This window comes from Euleptes europaea, chromosome 11, assembly GCF_029931775.1.
Source record: "Euleptes europaea isolate rEulEur1 chromosome 11, rEulEur1.hap1, whole genome shotgun sequence".
Lineage (NCBI taxonomy): Eukaryota > Metazoa > Chordata > Lepidosauria > Squamata > Sphaerodactylidae > Euleptes > Euleptes europaea.
This window is the reverse complement of record NC_079322.1, coordinates 8,014,668-8,038,162: the sequence shown is the minus strand read 5'-3', so window position 1 is coordinate 8,038,162 and position 23,495 is coordinate 8,014,668. Positions and strand designations below refer to the sequence as shown.

Genomic DNA, 23,495 nt, shown 5'->3' with positions numbered 1-23,495 from the left:
CGGGCTGTGGGCCGGGTGTTCGGGTCGCCGACGAGACCCGCCGCCATGAACCGCTTCTTTGGGAAGGCGAAGCCGAAGGCGCCGCCGCCCAATCTGACGGACTGCATTGGCTCGGTGAGTCCTGTCGGGGAGGGCTGCCGGGCCCCGTCGCCATGGAAGCGGCGCAGCCCCTCCGCCCGAGCTGGGCCGCCCCTGGTCACCCCTCCCCACCCCCCCAGGTTACCTTTCCCCTTTGTTCCGTCTTCACTTTCCCAAGGGGGAAAGGTTGGGTTGCCAACCTCCAGGTGGAGGGCCTGAAATTACAGCTGCTGCTCAGAGGTGTCGGTTGCCCTGGAGAAAGTGGCTGCTTTGGGAAGTAGACTCTGTGGCGTTGTACCCTTCTGAGCTCCCTCTCCTCCTCAAACTCCACCCTCCCAAATCTCCAGGAATTTCCCATCCCGGAGTTGACACCCTTAGCTCCCCTGGAAAATATGGCAGCTGTACACGTCTCTTACTGTAGAGTCTAGGAGAAATGGAAGTCCTTCCCCAGGGACTGCACACCCCCCCACACACACACACACCAATCTTCAGGAGTTTCCCAAGTCAGAGTTGGCAACCCTAGAGAGGGATAGAGTTGCAAACTCTTGGATTAAAAAATGCTGGAGATTTGAGGGTGGCATTAATGAGGGGAGGGAGCTCAGTAGGGATGGGCTGTCATACAAGGACTTCAGTTTCTCCTAGACTACGGTATACCATAGAGTCCATTCTCCAAAGCTGTGATTTTCTTCAGGGGAACTGATCTCTGTAGTCTAGTGGCCAGTTGTAATTCCGGGAAAGCCCCAGGCCCTACCTGGACATCGGCAGCCTTAAGAGAGGGGTATGTGTGATCAGATGCCAAAGACAGCTGAGCTCCTTTCCTTGAAAATGGGTGGTGAAGAGAGAATTTTGGCAATTGTCATTTCCCTCATCTATGCTACAGTTCGTGGCGTTGATTACTCTATATCAAGAGACCATAAATCTCTGAATCCCAGGATAAGAGGCAACCATCAGAGCATAGTGACCAAGGTCTCCCACTGTTTGTTGTGGCCCTTCAGGACAGTGGGTTGGCTGCTCTGTGAAACAGCACACTGGATTAGAAGGACCACTGGCAGGGCACCTCTGATATTCACAACTCTTTCTTCTGCATGGCTGTTCCAAGGAGAAGAGCTCTGTCACCACCAGCATAGCCTGTTGTGAAGTTCGAGATAGGCTATGAGCCTCTGGCCCATAAAGGTTGCCAGTTGTTGCTGTGGTCTGTATAAGGTAGTCAAAATATATCACACAGTTCTCCAGACTAGAAACTCTTGGAATCCAACCAGGTGTAATCTCCTGAGACATCTCTTTGCCCTTTTATTAGAACCCGTGAGATCCGTACCTGTGGCTTAAATTAAATATCTTTGTATAATGCCTTTCCTAAGTCTCAAGGTGTGCCACAGCATCTGGTTGTTTTGATGTGCAATTTATACTCTGGACAAGAGGCTACTGTTAGGACAGAATATGGAGAAACAGAATGGTTTCCAATTGGCAAAGATGTCAGACCGGGATGTATTTTATCTCCTTGTCTGTTTTATCTGTGTGCAGAACATATAATAAGGAAAGATGGATTAAATTTATATGAAGGAGGAGTGAAAATTGGTGGAAGGAACATTAACAATTTGAGTTTTATGCAAATGACACCACGTTACTGGCCAAAAATAGTGAAGACACTACTGATGAAAGTTAAAACAGAAGGTGCCAAAGCAGGATTATAGCTGAACATCAGGAAGACAAAAGTAATGACTACTGGGGAATTACACAACTTTAAGACTGGTGATAAAGAAATTGAAATTATTCAAGATTTACTATTCCTTGGCTCCATCATCAACCCAAAGGGAGGCTACAACCAAGAAATCAGGACAACATCGAGACTGGAAAGGGCAGCCATGAAGGAGCTAGGAAAGATTCTTAAGGATGTGTTGCTGGCAATCAAGATCAAGTTAATTCATGCCATAATATTCCACATTGCTATTTATGAGTGTGGAAGTTGGACAAAGAAGAAAGCTGACAGGAAGAAAGTTGATTCCTTTGAAATGCGGTGTTGGAGAAGAGGTTTATGGATACTTGGACTGCCAAAAAGCCAAATCAGTGAGTTTTAGGTCAAATGAAGCCTCAACTGTCCCTAGAAGTGAAAATGACTAAACTGAGGCTATCATACTTTGGTCACATTCTGAGAAGACAAGAGTCACTGGAAAAGACAATAATGCTAGGAAAAGTTGTAGACAGCAGAAAAAGAGGAAGGCCCCACATGAGATGGATTGACTATAAAGGAAGCCGTAGCCCTCACAGTCTACAAGAGCTGTTAACGATAGGACATTTTGGAGGTCGTTAATTCATAGGGTCGCCATAGGTCAGAAGCAACTTGACAGCACTTAACACACACACAAGCCCTAAGGTGTTGATAGACCAAGAAGTTTCATAGGATATTAAAACACGTCCACTAATCATTCCGAATTAAAAAGAAATTCACAGCCTGCCAGTAAAAGCTGCCTCCTGTGATCATCAGATTCAGTTTAACGGAAGATAGTTTCAGAAGGTAGCTGTGTTGGTCTGCAGTAAAACAGTTAGGTTCAAGTCCTGTAACATCTTAGAGACCAACTTGCTGCTGGACTCATCTGGCAGTTTTACAGAAGTCATAATCTGTACCAATTTAAAGCATAACTAATTGTGTTCATTTGCCTTGAGTATAAACTGGTGTTTAAAAATATACAACCAACATTCTTGGCAAAAATCCATGCAACCATCTGGCACTTGATGGCCCACCAGTAATTGGCCAGTGGACCATAACTGGAATGAGGTCTGCTGTCTAAGCCCTGTGGCCTGGGACTGCCTGGCACCCCATACCTGGGCCTTATTTTTGGCGGCCTCTTCTTGCTGTTGAATGAAGGCACTCATGATGGTGGTTGTCCTTCTCCAGGGTTAGTGCCCACTGTATGTGTGTAAGTGAGACAGGCCCTGACTCTGAGGGGCTTTCCACCTGCATTTAGGGGTCAGAGCAACAAACAGCTGAGAAAAAAAGAGGGAGAGGCAGTGATAACAAGGGATGAACATGCACATTTTCAGCTTTTCAGTTAGGGTGTGAAGGGCTAAGCCAAAGCATCATTTCAAAAGGCCAGCTTTTAATTCAGAACAGAGCTTTTTCTAAATGTACACTTCTTAGTTCACTATGCCTCTCTTGTTTTTGTCTTTTTGATCTGCTTCAGGGGACCATGCCAGACATTATGCAGCAGCAAATGTGGCTGGATGTGTAACAGAGTTGCAGCCCCAGGCTAGCCTAATCTAGCTAATAATAATAATAATAAATTAGATTTTTAGACCAATCTATCCTGACAGATAGGGCTCAGATTGGCTTACAACGTTGTTATACACTTTAAAATCAATACAACTCACAAATTAGCTAAAACATCAGTTAAAAATGACTGTGCCCTTCATTCATTTATAACATTCCAGGAGGAGAAGGGAGGCAGAAACGGTTGCTGTTCTCAACTATATACCCAGTGGAACAAGGCCGTTTTGCAGGCCCTGTGGAATTAATTTAAGTCCTGCAGGGCCCAGATCTCACTTGGGAGAGTTTTCCACCAGGTTGGGGCCAGAGGTGAAAAGTCCCTGGCCCTGGTTGAGGACAGCCGGACATCTTTTGGGCCAGGGATCACCAGCAGATTTTCTTCAGCAGAGTGAACAACTCTTTGGGGGACATAACGGGAGAGGCGGTCCCTCAGGTACAATGGCCCCAGAACATTTAGGGCGCAATTGGCCCTGGCTAGTATTTGGATGGGAGACCTCCAAGGAATGCCAGGGTTTTGACTCGGAGGCAGGCAATGGCAAACCATCTCCGAACATACCTTTTCTTGAAAACCCTACGGGGTTGCCGTATGTCAGCTGTGACTTGAGGGCAGAAAAAAGTGGATATGCAAGAAGTGAAGGTGGCATGGTGTAGCCCAATCTTGACAGACCTCAGAAGCCAAGTAAGGTCAGTACTTGGAAGGGAGACCACCAAGAAAGACTTTGCAGAGGAAGGCAATGACAAACAACCACTGCTTCTCACTTGCCTTGAAAGCCCCTTGCTGGGGTCACCATAAATTGGCGGTGACTTCATGGCACTTTACACTTTTACACACACATGGATATGCATTTTCCAAAAACATTTTCCTCATGACAGTGTTGTGTACACTTTAAAGAATTTTCAGGTGCACACCTGAATGAATAAGGAAATTCTTAATGTTAAATTGGTTGGTCCTGAATCACAGCCTTGTCCAAAAAAATTATATCAGAGGTAAACATTTTGACTAACCTGCTTAGCCGCTCTTATCTATCCCAGTGATGTATGGCTGGTTGGCAAACAAAGGAAAAAAACGAATCTGCTTTCTTCCCAATTTGCAAATGCTTCGCTGCATGTTAAGGTGGAGGTCATTCCTTCTGGCTAGGCAGCCATGCAAGTGATCATATACAAGGCCCCTCTATCATGCTCCTTATTTTGCACAAGGAGTCCCAATTGTTTTTGATACACTTTTGGAGAGTGTCGTGAAAGCAGGGTTATATGTGCCATTAATGCACTCATTTTCTGGATGGTGAGAAACAGTGAAATTTTGCATGTACCGGGGTGGAATATAGATTCTTAAACTAGGTATGTCAGCTTTTGCTGCTGCTCTTTTTTTTTAGAGATTTCTTGTCCTCATCTTTGCAGAAAATCATCTGAAAACCTTTCATCACTTCCTATTACTGATTCAGACGTGAAATGCCGGGAAAGGTTTTCAATGCTTTGTCCACTAGCCTTCGTTGGCTACTCTCAGCCGACCTTCTTCCTTATCCTCCCTCCATTTTATCATGACGTTCTTTGAGAGAAACACATATTACCACTAAAAAATTTAAAGTATTCTTCAGTTAGAAAACCTACCGTATATACTCGTGTATAAGCCGAGTTTTTCAGCCCAAAAAAAGGGCTGAAAAAGCCGAACTCGGCTTATACGGGGGTCAATACGGTGGGGGGGAGAGGGGGGAACTTACCGCCATCACCGCCGACATTGCCCGCGCACCTTTCCCCTGCCGGCAGTCTTCCTGGGCCGGCAGGAGGCCCCTGCCGGCCGCGCCGCTGCCTCCCACGCGCCGGGGCGCCTTCCTTCCGCTGGCAGGGGCCTTCCTGGGCCGGCAGGAAGCCCCTGCCGACTGCGCCACTGCCGCCCACGCGCCTTCCTCCGGCCGGCAGGGGCCTTCCTGGGCCGGCAGGAGGCCCCTGCCGGCCGCACCGCTGCCACCCACGCGCCCGGGCTCCTTCATCCGGCCGGCAGGGGCCTTCCTGGGCCGGCAGGAGGCCCCTGCCGGCCGCACCACCGCCGCCCACGCACCCAGGCGCCTTCCTCCGGCCGGCAGCGGCCTGAAGGGGCCTCCTGCCGGCCAAGGAAGGCCCCGCCACCTCTCCGCCTCTCCGGGTGAGTAGGGGGTTCAGGGGCTCTTCCCCCTCCCCCACTTGGATGGCACTGGGGTCGGGGTGGGTTGGGGTGGGTCGGGAGGGCCCGGGAGGCCGGCGGGAGGGCGACCTGGGGCAGGGGCCCTGCGCTCTAAAATGGCGGCCGCTATTTTAAGCGCAGTATTGCCAGTAAAGGGAATTTCTTATTGACCCTCGGCTTATACGTGGGTCAATAAGAAATTCCCTTTTCTGGCCTCAAATTTGGGGGGTCGGCTTATACTCGGGTCGGCTTATACCTGAGTATATACGGTAGTTGATGTCCAAAATTCAACTGTGATGCTTTTGGTAGTTCTATAGTTTGCCAGGACAGCTTCGCCCAGCTTTTTGGGGCCTTCTGCAGGTGCCGCCCTGCGTGTGGGCAAGATGGACAGCTGCCTTCTCTGTTACTGCCCCCACCTCATGGAATGACCTGCCCTGGGAGGTCAGGAAGGCTCCCACGCTTCTGTCATTCTGCAAACCTTCAGGAATTTTCTATAAAGATAGTAGGTCTATACTATGACAGAATAGTTCAGGAAGGTGCTTTATCAAGGGAAAGGGACTGTATACCACTGTGTATAGAATATCTGCTTGCTTCACACATTACCCTGTTGTCGCTGTGTTGTCGTCTACTGGTGTAATTCCATTTTTCTGCATTGCATTTGTCCTCTGTAGCATGTCTCATGTGTTCTGCTTATTCAGAGTTTTGTAATCCTAGTCCTAATAGGCTGCTGATTAGATGTCTCATCCTGTTGATTGCATCGATTTACACTGTGTAATCCGCTTTGAGATTTGGTGAGAAGGGCGGACTATAAACATAGTGAACAAATTAAAAAACAAAGATAGTTGTGAATTTCCTTCATTGTGCAGGGGATTGGACTAGATGAGCCTGGTGGTCCCTTCCAGCACTATGATTCTATGAAAGCATGGCATATGCCCTTTCCACTCATTGAACCTTGTACCGTTTTTCTTTCTTGTTAAGAAAGAAGGAGACGGTGTGTGTGTGTGTGTGTGTGTGTGTGTGTGTAAAATGTCTGAAATGCCGGACAATCTCCGGGGATAAAGCAGTCTGCTTCTTGGGTTTAGACATGGTGCTGGGGGCACAAAGAGGATAAGCAGAATTTGCTTCATGCTAAAAAGCCTGCTGCTAGTTACAAGAGCGCTTTGTTCTCCTAGCTCGGATGTTCTCTGTGGCAGCTATTTTTCTCTGTTCAGTCAGAACTGTTTAAAAACTGTCATAAGTGGGAAAGTCAGCTTTTTTTAAATTTTAGGGTTATAAAGGATTTTCAGGTGTTTTTTGTTTTTTTAAAAGCAAAGCTTATTTATTATTTCACATCAGAATATGTTTTTGTGAGCTCCATGCTCGGGAGCGTAGCTGGCCTCCAAGATTGTGTTGCTCAGAAGTTTGTTATGACTGCTTGCTCTCCGTTTGCATGATAACTGTAATCTGCCATGGGAACCAGGCTTGGCCTGGTATCCAGCTGTGCCTTTGGTTTTCTGTATATGTTCCAACCTGCTCGTTTCCCCCCCCCCATTAGAGTCCTCGTACCTTTCCCTGTAAGTTTCTGCTACTCACCTCCTGCAACCTGAATAAACCGGCTTCTTAGACTACCCTGTCTGGACGTTTGGTGATTAGGACTCTAATCATCCTTTATTCTCTTTTAGCTTTTTTTTCTTTGTTTTGGGCTTTTGGGGGGAATGAGGCTGAAGCCTCTTTCCTAAGTGCTGCATGGCAGCAGCGGCTGAGTTCACCCACTCCCCTGGAGGGAGGGATGACAGGTCGTCCCAGGAAGGGAGACCCAGAACAGTTACTGCCAGAGAAGTACTCCGCCAACTCCTCTGGGAGGAGGTGAGGATACAGACCCTGCGCGCCCGAGAGGAGGCTGCAGGAAGGGGCCTCCAGCAGTCCTTCCTGGAGGGAGAGTCCTTGCGATGGGCCGCCGGCTCAGGAGAGTTGGATCTGCGGCGGCACCGAAGCCTTGACAGGAGTTCACAAGCCCCGCAGTGGAAGGAGACCTGCTGGCAGCGCAGAGAGGTTGAGGGACAGTAGGGACAGACTGTTGGATCGGTGCCGCCGCGTGGGTGAGAATGCGGCCAGGGGAAACGATTCTCTCCTGGAGGGCCCCGATCCCGTACCCTTCTCCCTCATGGAGGAACGAGTGGGGACGGCAAGTCCTACTCAACCCCGTTTTTGCCAAGAAGCGGAACGATCGTTTGCTGGAGACGCCGGCTGAGGAAGATCTCAGTGTTTGGATTACAAATTTCCAAGGGCCACGACCCGGACGGACCGGGGAGGCCACGGACGAAGTCCAACGTCTGCAGGCTTAAAACCAGTCGTTGAAGAAGCGTGTGGCTCGGATGCAAAATCGAATGGATTTAATATGGCGGGACTAAGGCAAGATGCAGCGGGAGCAAACTCTTGTACCGGCCCCGCTGCCTCCTGTACAACCAGGACAGCCAGGAGCGCTGATCCAACCATCGTCCTGTGGGTCGCAGCGGACCTCTGCTCCACTCCTCCCAGCTCTACAACCGGGATTACCCCATCCAGTGGGACCCCGGACAGGAGCAACAGGACTACCTGGAGCACCTCAGCCAGCACCAGGTCAACCGGGGGTGCTGCTGCCTGGAGGTTTGGCGCCACGGCAACCAAGGGGGCTCGCAAGGAGCCATCAGCATCACTTGTTGACCCATCGGGGTTTCGGATTACAAATAACGACCCATCGGGGTCTCGGATTACAAATACCTCTGATCCCCCCGACGTTGAGAACCTTTCTTCGGAGGAGGACGAAACCTGGGGGTCGCCAGCACTAAGCCTCGTTCCAACCCAAGTCCAGGCAAAAAATGGGCGAGGAGCGCCACCGCAGACCCAGGCGTCCGCGCCGCCCACATCTCCGCTAATGGTGAGAGCAGTTGAAGACTCTGTGTTTCTTGATATAGTGTTACAACACCATAAGGGGGGCCCCCAATTGTCGGTTAAAGCGTTAGTAGACTCTGGGTGTGCTCATACCCTAACCAGTGAAGACACCTTCAAAGCTCTGAAAGTGAAAGCCGTCATCCTACCCCAATCCATTCAGTTCGCCCAGATGGATGGTAGTGACTTTAAGGGGGGGTCAGTTGACCGGCAAACGGGCAGAGTCGCCATGGGAGTGGGGGACCATTGGGAACAAATTCATTTCACTATAGTGCCCGGCATCCGCTATCAGGTGGTCTTGGGAGTAAATTGGCTTCGGGGACACAGTCCCACTATAGATTGGGCAGCCCAAACGCTCGAATTCACCCAGCCGCAATGCGAATGGCACCTAAGAGAAGTGGCCGTTTGAAGTCCTGCCTTGACGTCAGGAACTATTGATCCGCAATTACCTCCCGAATACCGAGATTTTGCAGATGTCTTTGACGTCAAAGAGTGTGATGTACTATCCCCCCACCGCGAAACGGACTGTGCTATAGAGGTGGTGGTGGGAGAACAACTAACAAAGAGTAAGATTTATCCAATGAATCCCAAGGAAAAGACTGTACTCAAAGACTTTATTGACAAAAATCTGGCACGGGGCTTTATCCGCCCCTCCACTGCCCCCCATTGCACCCCTGCTTTCTTTGTGCGCAAAAAGACAGGCCACTTACGACTGTATAGACTTTCGCAAACTCAATGCAGTTTCCCAAAACAATGCCTACCCCATCCCCCTCATCCCGGACTTATTGAGCCAACTGAAGGAGGGGCGCATTTTCACCAAACTGGACCTGGTGGAAGCGTATTATTGCATTCGTATACGGGAGGGGGATGAGCCATTGATAGCCTTTTCTAGTTGCTTCGGAATGTTTGAATACCTTGTGATGCCCTTTGGATTAAAAGGAGCTCCGGGAGCTTTCATTCAAATGATTAATGAAGTCCTTCATGACCTGTTGTTTAACGGGGTGGTGGTTTACTTAGATGACATTCTCATCTACTCCAAAACCATGGATGAGCACGTTGCTTTGGACAAAGAGGTTCTGCAACGTCTCAGAGAAAACCATCTCTACTCTAAGGTTTCCAAGTGTGAGTTCCATAGAGAGGAGCTAACGTTTCTGGGCCACAGGATTTTGCACCATGGATTAACCATGGATCCTGACAAGATACAGGCGGTGGTAAACTGGGAACCACCAACCACTCGCAAATAGGTGCAAAGATTTCTCGGCTTCGTTATTTTTACCGGGGTTTCCTCAGCAATTTTGCACAAGTGATGCTTCCTATTACTGATCTCCTGAAAACCAAGGGGAAAGGGGTTGCTGCTACCCAACCTTCCGCTAAAGTAGACGACCCCGGAATGTCAGGTAGCTGTCGAGACTTTGATACGTTTATTCACAACCTAGCCGGTGCTGAAGCATCCGGATTGTGACCGCCCATTCATTGTCCAAGTGGACGCTTCCAAGGTTGCCGTGGGAGGGGCCCTCTTGCAAGAAGGGGAGGGCGGCCGGTTGAACCCCTGTGCTTATTTTTCAAAGAAATTCTCCCAATCTCAGCTCAATTGGCCTATTTGGGAAAAGGAGGCAGCAGCGATTAAACACGCGTTAACAGTCTGGAGGCATTTTCTAGAATGTTCTGAAACTCCCTTCCAGGTGTGGACGGATCACAAGAACCTTGAGGCTTTAACCGGGACTCACAAACTCACAGCAAAACAAGTTAGATGGGTGGACTTCTTTTCCTGATTCCGGTTTGTGATAAAACACATCCCGGGCAGGCAGAACCTGTTAGCAGATGCTCTTTCCTGACTTCCACAATACCCAGTTAAGGTGGAACGCCCCACCGAATCCCTATTTACTCCAGAGCAAAGGGGTAGTCTGCCCACCTTGGCGGTTCAAACGCGCGCCCAAGCGCGGCAAACCCAGACAGCTGATAACTCCTCTTCGCCCACTGGGGGGACGACCCCCTTTTCTCTGCCGGCACTTGGAGATACGAACAGCCACCCTTCAGCCCACCCCCAAGAGGGAACGGAACCGTTGTCCCAGAGGGACTGCCCAATTCCTTTTGGGATGCTCTAATCCACCAATGACAAGCGGAATTGGATGCCAACGTGCTACTTGCAGGTCTCGAACAGCGGGGGGAAATGTGGGTTAAGGACACTAAATTGTACCTGCCTAAAGCCTTATGTGCTACCTTCAGGTCTCGAACAGCGGGGGGAAATGTGGGTTAAGGACACTAAATTGTACCTGCCTAAAGCCTTATGGGCGGAAGTGTTAGGACTTGCTCATGGAGCGAAAACCGCTATACACTTTGGTTTCGTTAAAACGTTGCATTTGCTCCATCGTCAGTTCTGGTGGGCGGGTATGCGTTCAGACCTGGACTCCTTCATCCGCAGCTGTCCAATATGCGCCACCGCAAAACATCCTACCGGCAAACCCACCGGCCTACTAAAACCTTTAGAGGTGCCTCAGGGGCCATGGGAAGTCATCGCCATGGATTTCATGACTGATCTGCCGTGCAGTCAGGGGAAAACTACTATGGGTGGTTACTGACCTTTTTTCCAAACAGATACATCTAATCCCTTGCACTGGCATGCCCTCTGCTCAAAGGCTGGCTCATTTGTTTGTAACACATGTTTTCAAATATCATTAGTTCCCACGCAAGATAATTTCTGTCCGCGGATCGGTATTCGTAGCCAAATTTTGGAACGCGTTCCTCAAATTAGCTGGAGTGGAACAACCCCCAAACGGATGGACAAACCGAAAGGGTTAATGCTGTACTAGAATGTTTTCTCCGTTGTTATGTGAATTATCATCAAGATGATTGGGTTGACCTATTACCTTTTGCAGAGTACGCGTATAGTAATTCTGTTCATCAATCCACTGGTTTCAGCCCCTTCCGCATTGTACACGGCAAAGAATTTGGTCCTGTCGGTCAGGTGGATGTATCGGGGGAGGAGGGGGGCACAGAGATAACAGACTGGATTCAAACCATACAATCTACATGACCTTGGTTAACCAAAAACTTAGAACGGGCCAAAAGAAAATATAAAGCCCAGGCTGACAAACATCGGGCCCCTGGTTGGACATTCAGGGTGGGTGATCTGGTATATCTCTCCACCAAGAACCTGCGGTCTCTACGACCCTCTAGAAAACTGAGTGAGAAGTACATTGGGCTTTTTCCTATCTCTCGAATCATTAACGAGGTAACGGTGGAGTTGCAACTCCCTAAAACGTTAAAGAGAATCCATCCAGTGTTTCATGTCAGTTTACTGAAACAGTACGTGCCAGCCCCTCAGTGGCATCCAGAAGATCCCCCAGAGGTTCCCGAAATGGTGGGGGAGGGGGAGGAACACTGTGAGGTTTCCAAAATTCTTGACTCCCGTATCCATAGGAGGGGGCTGGAGTACCTAGTCTGTTGGAAGCATTTCAGCCCTGCCCATGACGAATGGGTTAAGCATCGTCATATCTCCGCCCCTCGCCTATTACGCCAGTTCCATGCCTTGTATCCGGATAAGCCCGCCCCATCGAACGAGGAGGGGAGGGGGGCCCTGGGGGGGGGAGAATGTGAGCTCCGGGCTTGGGAGCGCAGCTGGCATCCAAGGTTGTGTTGCTCAGAAGTTTGTTATGACCGCTTGCTCTCCGTTTGCGTGATAACTGTAATCTGCCATGGGAACCAGGCTTGGCCTGGTATCCAACTGTGCCTTTGGTTTTCTGTATATGTCCCAACCTGCTCGTTTCCCCCCCATTAGAGTCCTCGTACCTTTCCCTGTAAGTTTCTGCTACTCACCTCCTGCTACCTGAATAAACCGGCTTCTTAGACTACCCTGTCTGGACGTTTGGTGATTGGGATCTGACAGGTGAACTCGGACCTTACAGTTTTGTAATATCATGTAAAAATGCCTGTGCATTGAAGTTCTTGTCCTGGCTTGCCTATATGTTAAAACACCATGGCGGTAGATAAATTAATTTCTTAACGGTCGCTTTCTACATTGGCTCCAATATTCCATTAAACAGAGCTTCTTAAAGCAATAATATAAAACCATGAGAAATTGAGGAGAAGTTAGGTTAGGGTGAGAGGTTAGTCTTTTGTTGTGATTATGACAACCATGTGTGTGTGTTAAGTGCCATCAAGTTGCTTTTGAATCATGGCGACCCTATGAATCAATGTCCTCCAAAGTGTCCTATCCTTAACAGCCTTGCTCATATCTTGCAAACTGAGGACCGTGGCTTCCTTGATCGAGTCAATCTGTCTCATGTTGGGTCTTCCGCTTTTCCTGCTGCCTTCAACTTTTCTGAGCATTACTGTCTTTTCCAGTGATTCGTATCTTCTATGACAACCATAGTTGCCCCATATTTATTTATATACGGTAACACTTTTGTCATCACTTTAATGAAATTATGAGCAACTGTGAAGAGTTTAGAGCTGGGTAGCACTAACTAGAGATGTGACGGGTGGGGTGGGAGGAAAAAAGTTTTCTTCCAAAGACATTTTTTTTAAATCCTTTCAATGGAAAAACTGGGAAATTTGGGGGAGCACTGGGGGAAAACCTCCTATGAAATATTTGTTTCCTTTGAGTGAATGAATCAAATGCTTTGTAAGACCAGGTTTTTCTTGCTCAAAATTTACAGTATGAACACTTTTATGTCAGATGATTTACAACATTATATATCTAATATCAACATGTCGTCCCCACCTGCAGAGACCCAAGTCCATGGACCGGGGCCACTTTCTAAAAGCACGTAGTGGGCACTAGGAGAGGTGTCAGTGGGTGCCATGACGCCCATGGGCACCATGTTGGGGATCCCTGGTCTAATAGGTTGGTAACTGAGGGCCCTAGCAGCTGTCTTTGGCCCCTGACCCCCTAGTGTGTCTGTTCCTTATGGAGAGCCCTTCCTCGTCAACCAAAGCTGCTAATTAAATGCTATGGATCATGTGTGTGGTATGTGAGGTGTACACACTGCAGTGTGGCCAACTTGATGTGGTTAAGGGTTGCTGTAATTTCCACCCTGGCTTCAAGTCCACAGATGCCTTTGCGTAAACTGGGGGGCCCCTTCTCTTTTCTCTCTTCCTTGCTAAAGGTGGATAGCAGAGCGGAGTCCATTGACAAGAAAATTGCTAGGCTTGATGCTGAACTGGTGAAGTATAAAGATCAAATGAAGAAGATGAGGGAAGGGCCGGCAAAGGTAAGATGCGGGCAGTAGGGTGAAGGTGACTCACGCTGTACCGGACTTCAGCCAGTTTTGCAGGTTTCATTTTAATGACAAAAAGACATGACTTCTGTATGTTTATAAAATCAGAAGCACTTGTAGAATTACTACAGGTTGAGCATCCCTTATCCAGACTGCTTGGGACCAGAAGTGGTCTATATTTCGGATCTTTCCGTATTTTGGAATATTTTGGAATATCTGGTCCCCAGCCTGAGGCAGAGAGAGTGAAGCAGCTTCTAGCAGATGCGCCTGTGGTCATCTTCCCAGAAGGAAAGCTGGCTTCCTTTTTTTCCCCTCCCCACCCTTTCCCATCCTCCTTCCTGTCTCCTCTGTACCCTGTTCTGGGCAGCGTGGATCTGCCTGCATGCCGGCTCAAACAATCTGGTTTTCAGGTCAGTCCAGGTATCGGATGTCCAGATAAGGGATACCCAACCTGCATTTGATTTTTAAAAAAAAACTATTTCTCCAGGTTTTTCGAAGCATCACTGCCAATTTCCCCCATAGTCATCTCAGTATCTGAGACCTGCCAAGCTCCACTGTGATTCTGACTGGGTGACCTTTCAGGGTTGTTGTGAGGATAAATTGGTGGGAGGGGAGCTGGCACACTGCCCTGATTTCCTTAGAGGAAAGGCAGGGTCCAAAGGTCAGGCTTGCTCACTTAAGCATTTCATTCAACATGCTGCCAGTCTGACTGTTAATGTTGTCAGAGAACGATAACATTTGCGTTCCTAAGCTCATTGGAACAGAAACCTGGCGTGTCAGTCTTAAAAAACAAACAAACTGCTGTCACTTGAGAAGGGATGCGTTCAGCAGATAAACTCTTAATCCTTATTATTGCTTCTCTTCTAGAACATGGTAAAACAGAAGGCACTGAGAGTGTTAAAACAGAAGCGAATGTAAGTTTCAAATGGTTTACCTTTTCCACTGAAAAACTGATTTCCTTTCAGGAAGTGGAAGCAGAGGTTCTCCGATGTGGGCTTGCCTTATTAACCAGCCGTTATCAGGGCTCTTCCTGTCCTTGCAGTGGTTCTAACCCCTTCCAAATTCACTGGTGCATGTGAAGAACTTGGGGAAGGAAGTATTTCCCCCCACATATTGCACTGCTATCAAGGGGTGCGAGAGCTACCATGGTGTAGTGGTTAAAGTGTCAGACTAGGTACTGGGAAACCAAGGTTTGAATCCCCACTCTTCCATGGAAGCTTGCTGGGTAATCTTGGGCCAGGCACACACTCCCAGCTTCGACCCTGGCAAGTATTTGGATGGGAGACCTTCAAGGAATACCAGGGGCGTGACGCAGAGGCCTTGATGGCAGCAATAATAATAGTGGGGTGCCTCCTGCCCTGTAATGTGCCCAAGTCTGCTCTTAGCTATATACAAACATGGTGGGTCCCAGCACTGGCCGTTGATCCAGTCTCAGCTCTCTGCAGTGTCGCTCAACAGCAGACAAACAAAGAGGCTGGCGTGGTGAGGAGGTTCTCAGCAAGGAGATGACAGGAGGAGAAGTGAGGATCCTTAGATGCACTTGGAGAGAACAGGCGGAGGAGCCAACATGGGATAGTGATTGGAATATCAGACAAGGACTGGCGAGATTTGCATTCCCCTCTCCACTTGACCATGGGTGACACTGGGCCATTCCATCTCAGACAAGCCTACTTCGCAGGGTGGTTGTGCGGATCAAATGGAAAATTGGGCATGCCGCTCCAAACTCCCGGGAGTGGGACAAAAATGCAACAGCTGGGTAGGAGCAGTGGCAGCTTAGAGCCAGTGTCTGGCTCCTCCCTCCCGTATCTCTGGCTAAGATTAGACAGTGTGTGAGCTGTCACTTCTCCTGTTCCTGCCAGCACAGCAGCAAGACCACCAGCCGGGGGAAAGGAAGCCCACCTCAGCCTTCTTGTGCCTCCCTGCCCAAAGCCAGAGGGACCGACCCATCCCAGAAGACTGTGTCTGGGGGAGGGGGGTGGGTCACCAGAAGAGGGGGGAGAGCGGAATTGTGGGCTTCTGATTGGAATTCATCCTCTTTCCTTGTGCAAGTATCTGAATTTATTTCATGCAGGTACGTACAAGCAGCAAGCAGATTGGCTGTGGTTTTGAGGTTAATTATCTGTCTGCAAATATAGAGAGAGACAGCTTTACGTGCTTTAGTCCCGTTTTCCTGTTTTGATTTGCTGGGACCTGATGGGCCTGGGACAGTGTGGGGGAAATTAATGCTGCTGTTGATTGCAGTCACTACTGAGTGTGGATCATTTCTTGGGGCTTGTGCATAATACCTGGTTCTTTCTTCTGCATCAGAAGTAAATGTCGAACTCTGAGGATGAGACACTGAGGTGTTTTTCAGTTCTTAATGCTGAGACTCTCAGCTGAAACCTAACGAATGCTTGTGGATCAGGGGAATGAGGATGGTTTTACTTTTTAAAATGCACCACAAGTGTTGTTCCATTTCTTACATAATCATCTTCTTTTTGGGGTTATGCCCTGGATGATGGTTCTGCTTCTTATGGTGTCTTAGTAGCTTAGTATAAGGCTCTTGGTTAGGCTGATCAGTATCCCTGCCATGTTCTTCGGTCATCTGTAAGTGATCTGCTCAATTCAGAGCTATTCTAGGAAAGCGCTTGGATGATCTACCCTTTGTATGTTGTCAAGGCTTTGCTTACACAAACAGAAAACCTTTCCTCCCAGATTCGGCCTTGTAAACACAATTTGCAAGATTGTGTAAGCAAAGGGATATGCTTTTTAAGTTTGCACTTTGGGAGATCACTGGGAGAGGCCAACATCTCGATGCTGAAAAGAATCCGAGAGTCCTCTTCATGATGCTGCAGTTCCAGCCTCCTGCTATAATGCTGCCATTCCGTTCTAAGAAACAGAGACCGCTCACCCTTTCATAGTGCATCTCTCTGTGTGTCACGGCCCAGCCATACCTCAGGAAATCTGCAGCCATTGAAGTGGCAGATTTGCTGAGATATAGCTGGGCCATGACACACAGAGAGGCAATATTAAAGGGTGAGCGGTCTCTGTTTCTTAGAATGTGAAACCAGTTTGTGTTTTCTTCACCAGTGGAATGGCAGGCAAATTGACTAAAATTGCTCTGGGGACTGTTTATGCCTGCGGCCTATCAACTTACCATCCCTGCCCTAAATCTTGGGGACTGGGCCTCAGTCATTGTGCAGGCGCTTAGTGAAAATTTCTCTGTCTGAAAAGCAGACAAGACTCTATTGCGGTAGCTCATGGTGTCACAGCCCAGCGTGTGACATGTTTCCAGGCTTAGAGTGTGTAAGCCATCTTAATTCAAGGTGCTGGTCTTGACCTTCAAGGACCTGTATGGTTTGGGACCAACATACCTGAAGGACCGCCTACTCCCTTATGGCCCCACCCATTCATTACAGTCATCTTTGGAGGCCCTGCTTCGGGTGCCTTCCTTCTAAGACTGGGCAGGTGGCAACCAGGGAAAGGGCCTTCTCGGTCGTGGCACCAAAGCTCTGGAACTCTCCCCAGGGAGATTCTTCTGTCCCCTTCTGTTGCCCTCTTCTGCCAGTGGGCAAAGACTTTTTTTGTTTTGTTTGGCATTCGCTCAACAATCCTTCCTTCCTAACCAATGTTTTTATGTTTTGTATGTATCTTAACTGTTTTTAAACTCTTTTTATATTGTTTTAATGAAGTACGTTTGGGAGGGGGATTGATTTTAATGGTTTTATAATGTGATTTTATCATGTAAATTTTAAAATGTTAGCTGCCTTAGCGGCCCTTGTAAGGGCAGAAAGGTGGGATACACATTTTACAATTAAATAATGTTGATGGCTCAGAGTCTGAAGACCGTCTGTTTGGTACATAGGTATGAAAACCAGCGGGATAATCTCGCCCAGCAGTCTTTCAATATGGAACAAGCCAATTACACAATCCAGTCTCTGAAAGACACAAAAACAACGGTAACTTTGGTTTCCAGTTCAGTTTTGACTTCTACAGTTTTCATGCATCATAAGTGGCTGTAAATGCTCTCTGGTTCCTTTTGTAGGTTGATGCTATGAAACTGGGAGTGAAAGAAATGAAAAAAGCTTACAAACAAGTAAAAATCGATCAGATTGAGGTGAGTCTTACAATTTTATATATGGCTCAGTTACACACAACCTCTTGTCAGCACTTGCTGTAAGGATTGAAATAGGCTCCCTCTTTTATACCTCTGCAGTCATTCTGGAATGAATCTTATTTCCATGCTAGCCCCAAGGAATAATTAGCATACAAGTGACCTCTTGTATGAGTTGGATGGCCGCTCTGATGCTTTTCGAGGCTAAGACTTTTCTGGGGACAGGAATGTAAAGCAAAATGAGCGATTATAAGGATTCGTAAATCAGCCAATTGAACAATTTAACTCAGCAGTAAGTTTACATCAGGGAGATAAAGAAGCGCTGCTGGTATTGAAAATATTGTTAGCTACCGAGGAGGGCCTGTGCTTGCTGTCATTTGAGTCTGCATTTTTTAATAAATTGCAGGACTTACAAGATCAACTGGAGGACATGATGGAAGATGCCGGTGAGATCCAAGAAGCCCTGGGTCGTAGTTATGGAACCCCAGAGATTGATGAAGAGGACTTGGAGGCCGGTGAGTTGCAGATAGTTTCTAGGTCCACTTTGTCTGGATCGTGACAGTGGCTGCCTACAGATATCACAATAAACTGTACAAAAAGCAGTTGTATAACTTATCTGGTTAGCCTTCCAGAAGTAAGCAACAAATCCTGGTTTATGCACCAATCCCCGTTTCCCTGCTTTTTGCCTCTAGTGAAACATTTTTTGGCCCTAAAACATTCGGATGAACAATTTAGATTCTGGGTGATAGAGGTGGTGTCTGCTCCTACACTCTAGTTGAAACAAATTCTATGAAAAAGGGAAACATTTTGGACCTTTACCTTACGAAGTTTGGTGGCTCAAGGCTTGAATGAGGACTATTCAGCTGTTGCCATCTCCCGTGGCCACAGGGTTGCACTTCTCAACTTGTGATTTGCGAATTCAGATATCAAAACAAGACACTTATGAACTAGTTTGAAATCTGTTTGAACTGTCTGCATTTGGGACATCACAGCTCACTGGAACTGAATCAAGCCATGATTTATTGTGATGTCCAGATGCAACGAGTGGGTTCTTCGTCATTAGGAACAACTCATAAATAACTTGCATGAGAGAGCAGACAAGTTAGCCTTCATGCAAACATGGTACCATACCAAGGTTAAGGAAGCTTAACTAGAGTTTGGGGCCATATTGAGATCAACAAATTGTGGTTTGTCATTGGTCAGCAAATCAGGAGCAAGATGGACTAGTGGACTTAAGAAGAAGATGAGTTGGTTTTTATATGCTGACTTTCTCTACCACTTAAGGAAGAATCAAACCGGCTTACAATCACCTTCCCTTCCTCCCCCCCTCCCCAAAAGACACCCTGTGAGGTAGGTGGGGCTGAGAGCTCTAAGAGAGCTGTGACTGGCCCAAGGTCACCCAGCTGGCTTCATGTGGGGAAACCAACCTGGTTCTCCAGATTAGAGTCCACCGCTCCTAAGCACTGCTCTTAACCACTACATCACGCTGGCTATCACACAAGTTAGCTGTGTGATAGCCAGAGAGCAATCTTTGCAAATGCTAATTTTAAGTGGTGTCCTCTGTAAGTGTAAGCAAGTTCACCTGCTTACATTGTCATGTTGGATATCAAGAGGAATCCTGTGTACTAACTATTTTAGAACTGGAGGCTCTGGGGGATGAACTTCTAGCTGATGAGGACAGTTCCTATCTGGACGAAGCAGCGTCTGTTCCGTCGATTCCAGAAGGCATGCCAACTGAATCAAAAAACAAGGTAAGCCACTATAATGCAGAATATATTTAATATCACAACCTCCATCAGAGTCTTTGGGATTTTTATGTTCTGGATGATCTTGTCACTTTTTATGCTAGAAGGTGTGCAGGAGAATTGATTTTTAAAACTAAAACCACGTCAACAAATGAACTGTATTGAGAGAAGGGTGATACCTTTGGGTGACAATTCATCTTGAAATTATGCATTTAGGATTAGGATTATAAATTCTTTGTAGTTGTTCCCCTTGACTCTTTCAAAAACATAGCAGAATCAAAATTTTCCTGCTTAATTCATCTCAATCCAAAGGAACATGGCATGAGAGATGTGCTTTTTTATCAAATCTGCTCTGAGCAGTCTTGTAGCGAACAACAAGAGATATTAAGGCTTTTGATTTTACTTAGATGTGGCATCAAGCCACGAGAAAGGACAATGGTCAGCTCATGCATCACACCAAATGACCAGCCATTGTTTGCAAATGGCTGGCATGTTGGAATTGGAAACCACGGCTGGAAGTGGGTTCGTAAGCCACAGCTTACGTTTGAATTGACAAAACTCTATTACAGTCGTTGCTCTACCTCCAAAGGCTGCTGCCTTGTGGAGATGGGAGCGAACTCGCTTACTTATGAAGCTGAATGTGGAGAAAGCAAGTGGACAGGCCATTCTAAATGATAGTTTGCCTGTTGTGTTTAAACCAGGGTTGGGTTCCAAACCATGGTTAGCGTAAACTATGGCCTCATGTGATGTCTGAACTGAGCCTTCACCTTTTTATGTTTAACTTCTAATACCACATCAATGATTTAAAATAATATAACAATATATACAGAAAACTTCTGGAATCTGTATGCATGTGTTGTGCTTTCAGTGGGAGAATATTCTGTAACTGATCCAGTATTCTTCTCCACCCACATCTGTAAGGAAATCAAGTAACTTTTCCCTTTTGACACTGCAAATTCAGTTTTGGCTCCTGTAGATGCCCCTCGCTATGCGTTTCTCTTGCCAAGCATCTGTAGACATCCCTCAGTCTTCCTTTATCTTTGCAAATCAATGGTAATGCCACAAGGCTGTGTTTGGGTCTTGTAAGCCTCCACAGGTGTTTTAAAAGACAGCAAATGTTAATAAATGGTTTGTGAAGTGTTATTGCAGAGTTTGCTCTTAGTTGTGCAGACATCTCAGGATTGAGCCACGGGATTAAATGTTTCTGATGGCAATCTGGAAGATTTTTCAGTAGTTGGACATGGAGACTTTTACCATTAAACTGTGTTTTCCCCCCCTCTTTCACAGGATGGTGTGTTGGTGGATGAATTCGGATTGCCGCAGATCCCTGCCACATAACTTGTTGAGTCCGTTGGGAATGCTATTTTTTCACTTTACAAACTTTTTAACAAAAACACTCAAGGGTCTGGAAATTGTGGCTTTCCACAGTACTGCTCCACGTCTCAACATTATGGAACGTGGATTAAATGACAAAGAGATAATTCCCCTCCTTTTGAAGACATTTTACTACTAGATTTTTGTATTAATGGCAAGAGGTTGGCACGGCTCATTCCTTTGCTGAGAACCCTTCAGAGTGCTAAATCTTGGCTTGATCACTCTTGTAGAAGTTATTGTATGGGAATATTTTGGGCTATTTATAGTTTTCTTTGATTGATAATGCTCTCTGAAACACAAAAGGTGATTGTTATGGTTTTTCAGCCAAGGACTTCCATTGTGCTTGCTTTGATTGTAATCTTTCTAAGATGACTGTAATATTATTTGCCATAACCATTAAGTGTAACTGTAACAAATACATCCAGAGAAGAATGCCTTGTGTGATCCATTTTGACATAAAATGCATACCATGTAGAGCAGCTTGATCCTGTTGTTCAGAACTTTTTTTAAAGAACGTGTTCCTTTTATTTTAAATACTGCAATGTCAATTGTTTAGCATTATTGGTCTTGAGCTGCTGATTATGAATGTACAGTTCTTTCCAATGCCACATGGGAACGACTTATAATTTTGTTTGGGTCCTCCAAGCTTTAAAATGCTGTACGGCACTTCTTCCTTTTTTTGAAGAACATAAGTCTCTGCTCGATGAGGGAGGTGCTGTGGTGAGGGGCAGTCTAATGTCCCGTTGCCAGGAACCTCTACCTCCCCCACCCCACATATACACACAGACTGAACACAGAAAAATTCATATTGATTAAGGGTTGGAGCTACATAAGAAGAGCCCTGCTGAACAAGACCGGTGGTCTCTCTAGTCTAGCGTCCTGGCTCACACAATGGCCAGCCGCTTCATCTGGAGGTCCAAAAACAGGGCATGGAGGCCAAGCCCTTCCCCTGACACAGTCTCCTGGCACTGGGATTCAGAGGTTGACTGTGTCTGAATGTGGAGGATCCTTTCAGTCCCCATAGCTAGTAGCCATTGACAGACATCTCCTCCATGAATCCACCTAATACCCTTTCAAAGCCGCCTCTGCCTGTGGCCATCACTACATCCTCTGGTAGCAAATTCTACATTTTAATCACTCACTGTGTAAAGAAGCATTTCCTTGTGTCCATCCTGAATCTACTGCCCAGTATATGTCCTACATTGACACAGACTGCATGAAAAGGGCACTTAAGACAACTTTTTTCCAAAACAAAGGTCAATAGAAAATACCTGTTGCCTCCATAACTAATAAGGTTTTATCTGTTCTTGCTTTGACTGCAGCTGTACATAATCTGGAAATCAATAGTGCTTAATTACCTGTCTTAAAATATTTTTCTGTGAAAGAAAGAGAATGGATTGCAAGTTTGATTCTAGTAGTGGAACCTCAATAGAGATAAAATATGGTCAGAAGTACTTAGTGTGTACTGAGACATCATAGATCTTAAAGAATTCTAGTTGACCGTTAAAACAGCAGCAATTTTTGGCAGAATCCTGTACTTACAAATTAGAAATTATATATTGGTGGTACAGATTCAACCATGGAAAAGCAATTTGGAAAAGATGTATGCTCTTCTGCTAGCGTCCCTGCTCCCCCCTCCCCATATCACAGTTAACACAAATCAGATAGAAGCTGAGTCCATGACTGCAAATCCTTTTGAAACTGGGGTTTCAATAACTGGTTTAAAAGAAACAGGAATGGTGTGGGAGCTTCTGATTTACGAAGCCTAGGACAGAAAACTCTGTATTGGTAGGCACTTCATTGGTAGGAGTGTGATAGAAAAAGCTGTATCTGATGAAATTGTTCCTTCAGTGATCTTGAGGTATGTGATCTTGATGTATGTGAGACCTCTGATTTTGGTCATCCTAGACAAAGCTTAGCGCTATGGTTGAATAAGCATTCAAAGTTGAGCGGTAGAATTGAACCAGAATTCTCATCGGTTTGTCCTTTGAGATGTTCCATACATCAGTTGATCGCAAGTTAATTCACCTAATTCAGATTACAGCTGCATTCCTCATGAGATTGGTTGGTTGTGCTTTTCTTTTCTGCAGCATCATGCAATGTCCTCTACCTAATGCATATCCAGGTTGGGGTGGGGGGGGTCTATATTCAGTCGGGTTGAGTCAAGAATGGTGTATTTTCCATGCAGTAAGGATTTGAAAGGGCTTATGAGAGACCTGAGAGATGGCCAGATTTAGCAGTAGCTTAGCAAAATTTGACTTCTGCTTTTGTGGATGAGGGCTGCTTCTACGGGATCCCCCCCCCCTTTATAGCCAGCAAGAAGCCCCTTCAGAAAAGGGGAGCATCCACACAATTAGGACAACTACTCTGGTTCCCTTTTCCCCAGAGAAAACATAAACCTCGTTTTATCAGAAGCAAAAGGGAAACTGGAAGGGTGCTTGTTCCTCCTTGCTGCTGCAGGGCCTGTTTTGGGGGCCCCATCTGGAAGCACCCAAGGGCCCACTCAGTTGAAGAAGGATGTAAGATTTCTCAGTTGTTACAGTTGTTGCAAAACCTGGGCTGAATCAACTGTCTCTGTTTTACTTGATTTGAATTTTACATCTTGCTTTCTGCTCCCTGCATTTTCTGGGTTCTTGACCCTGTTGTTTATGTACCACTG

General features: G+C 46.7%; 1 protein-coding gene across 1 annotated transcript; it reads left to right on the top strand.

Moving 5' to 3' along the window:
• Positions 1 to 19: 19 nt before the first annotated feature.
• On the top strand, positions 20 to 21,262 carry CHMP5 (charged multivesicular body protein 5). Its single transcript, XM_056857324.1, has 8 exons — positions 20 to 114; positions 13,514 to 13,618; positions 14,492 to 14,538; positions 17,469 to 17,562; positions 17,649 to 17,720; positions 18,124 to 18,232; positions 19,356 to 19,468; positions 20,750 to 21,262. The coding sequence occupies exons 1-8, from the start codon at positions 46 to 48 to the stop codon at positions 20,798 to 20,800; spliced, it is 660 nt and encodes a 219-aa protein (XP_056713302.1). The 5' UTR covers positions 20 to 45; the 3' UTR covers positions 20,801 to 21,262.
• The last annotated feature ends 2,233 nt before the right edge of the window (positions 21,263 to 23,495 follow it).

Coding starts and splice junctions, on each gene's coding strand:
- CHMP5 (XM_056857324.1), top strand. CDS start 46: ATGAACCGCTTCTTTGGGAAGGCGAAGCCGAAGGCGCCGCCGCCCAAT. Junction 115..13,513: donor TGACGGACTGCATTGGCTCG/GTGAGTCCTGTC, acceptor TCCTTGCTAAAG/GTGGATAGCAGAGCGGAGTC. Junction 17,563..17,648: donor TGAAAGACACAAAAACAACG/GTAACTTTGGTT, acceptor TTCCTTTTGTAG/GTTGATGCTATGAAACTGGG.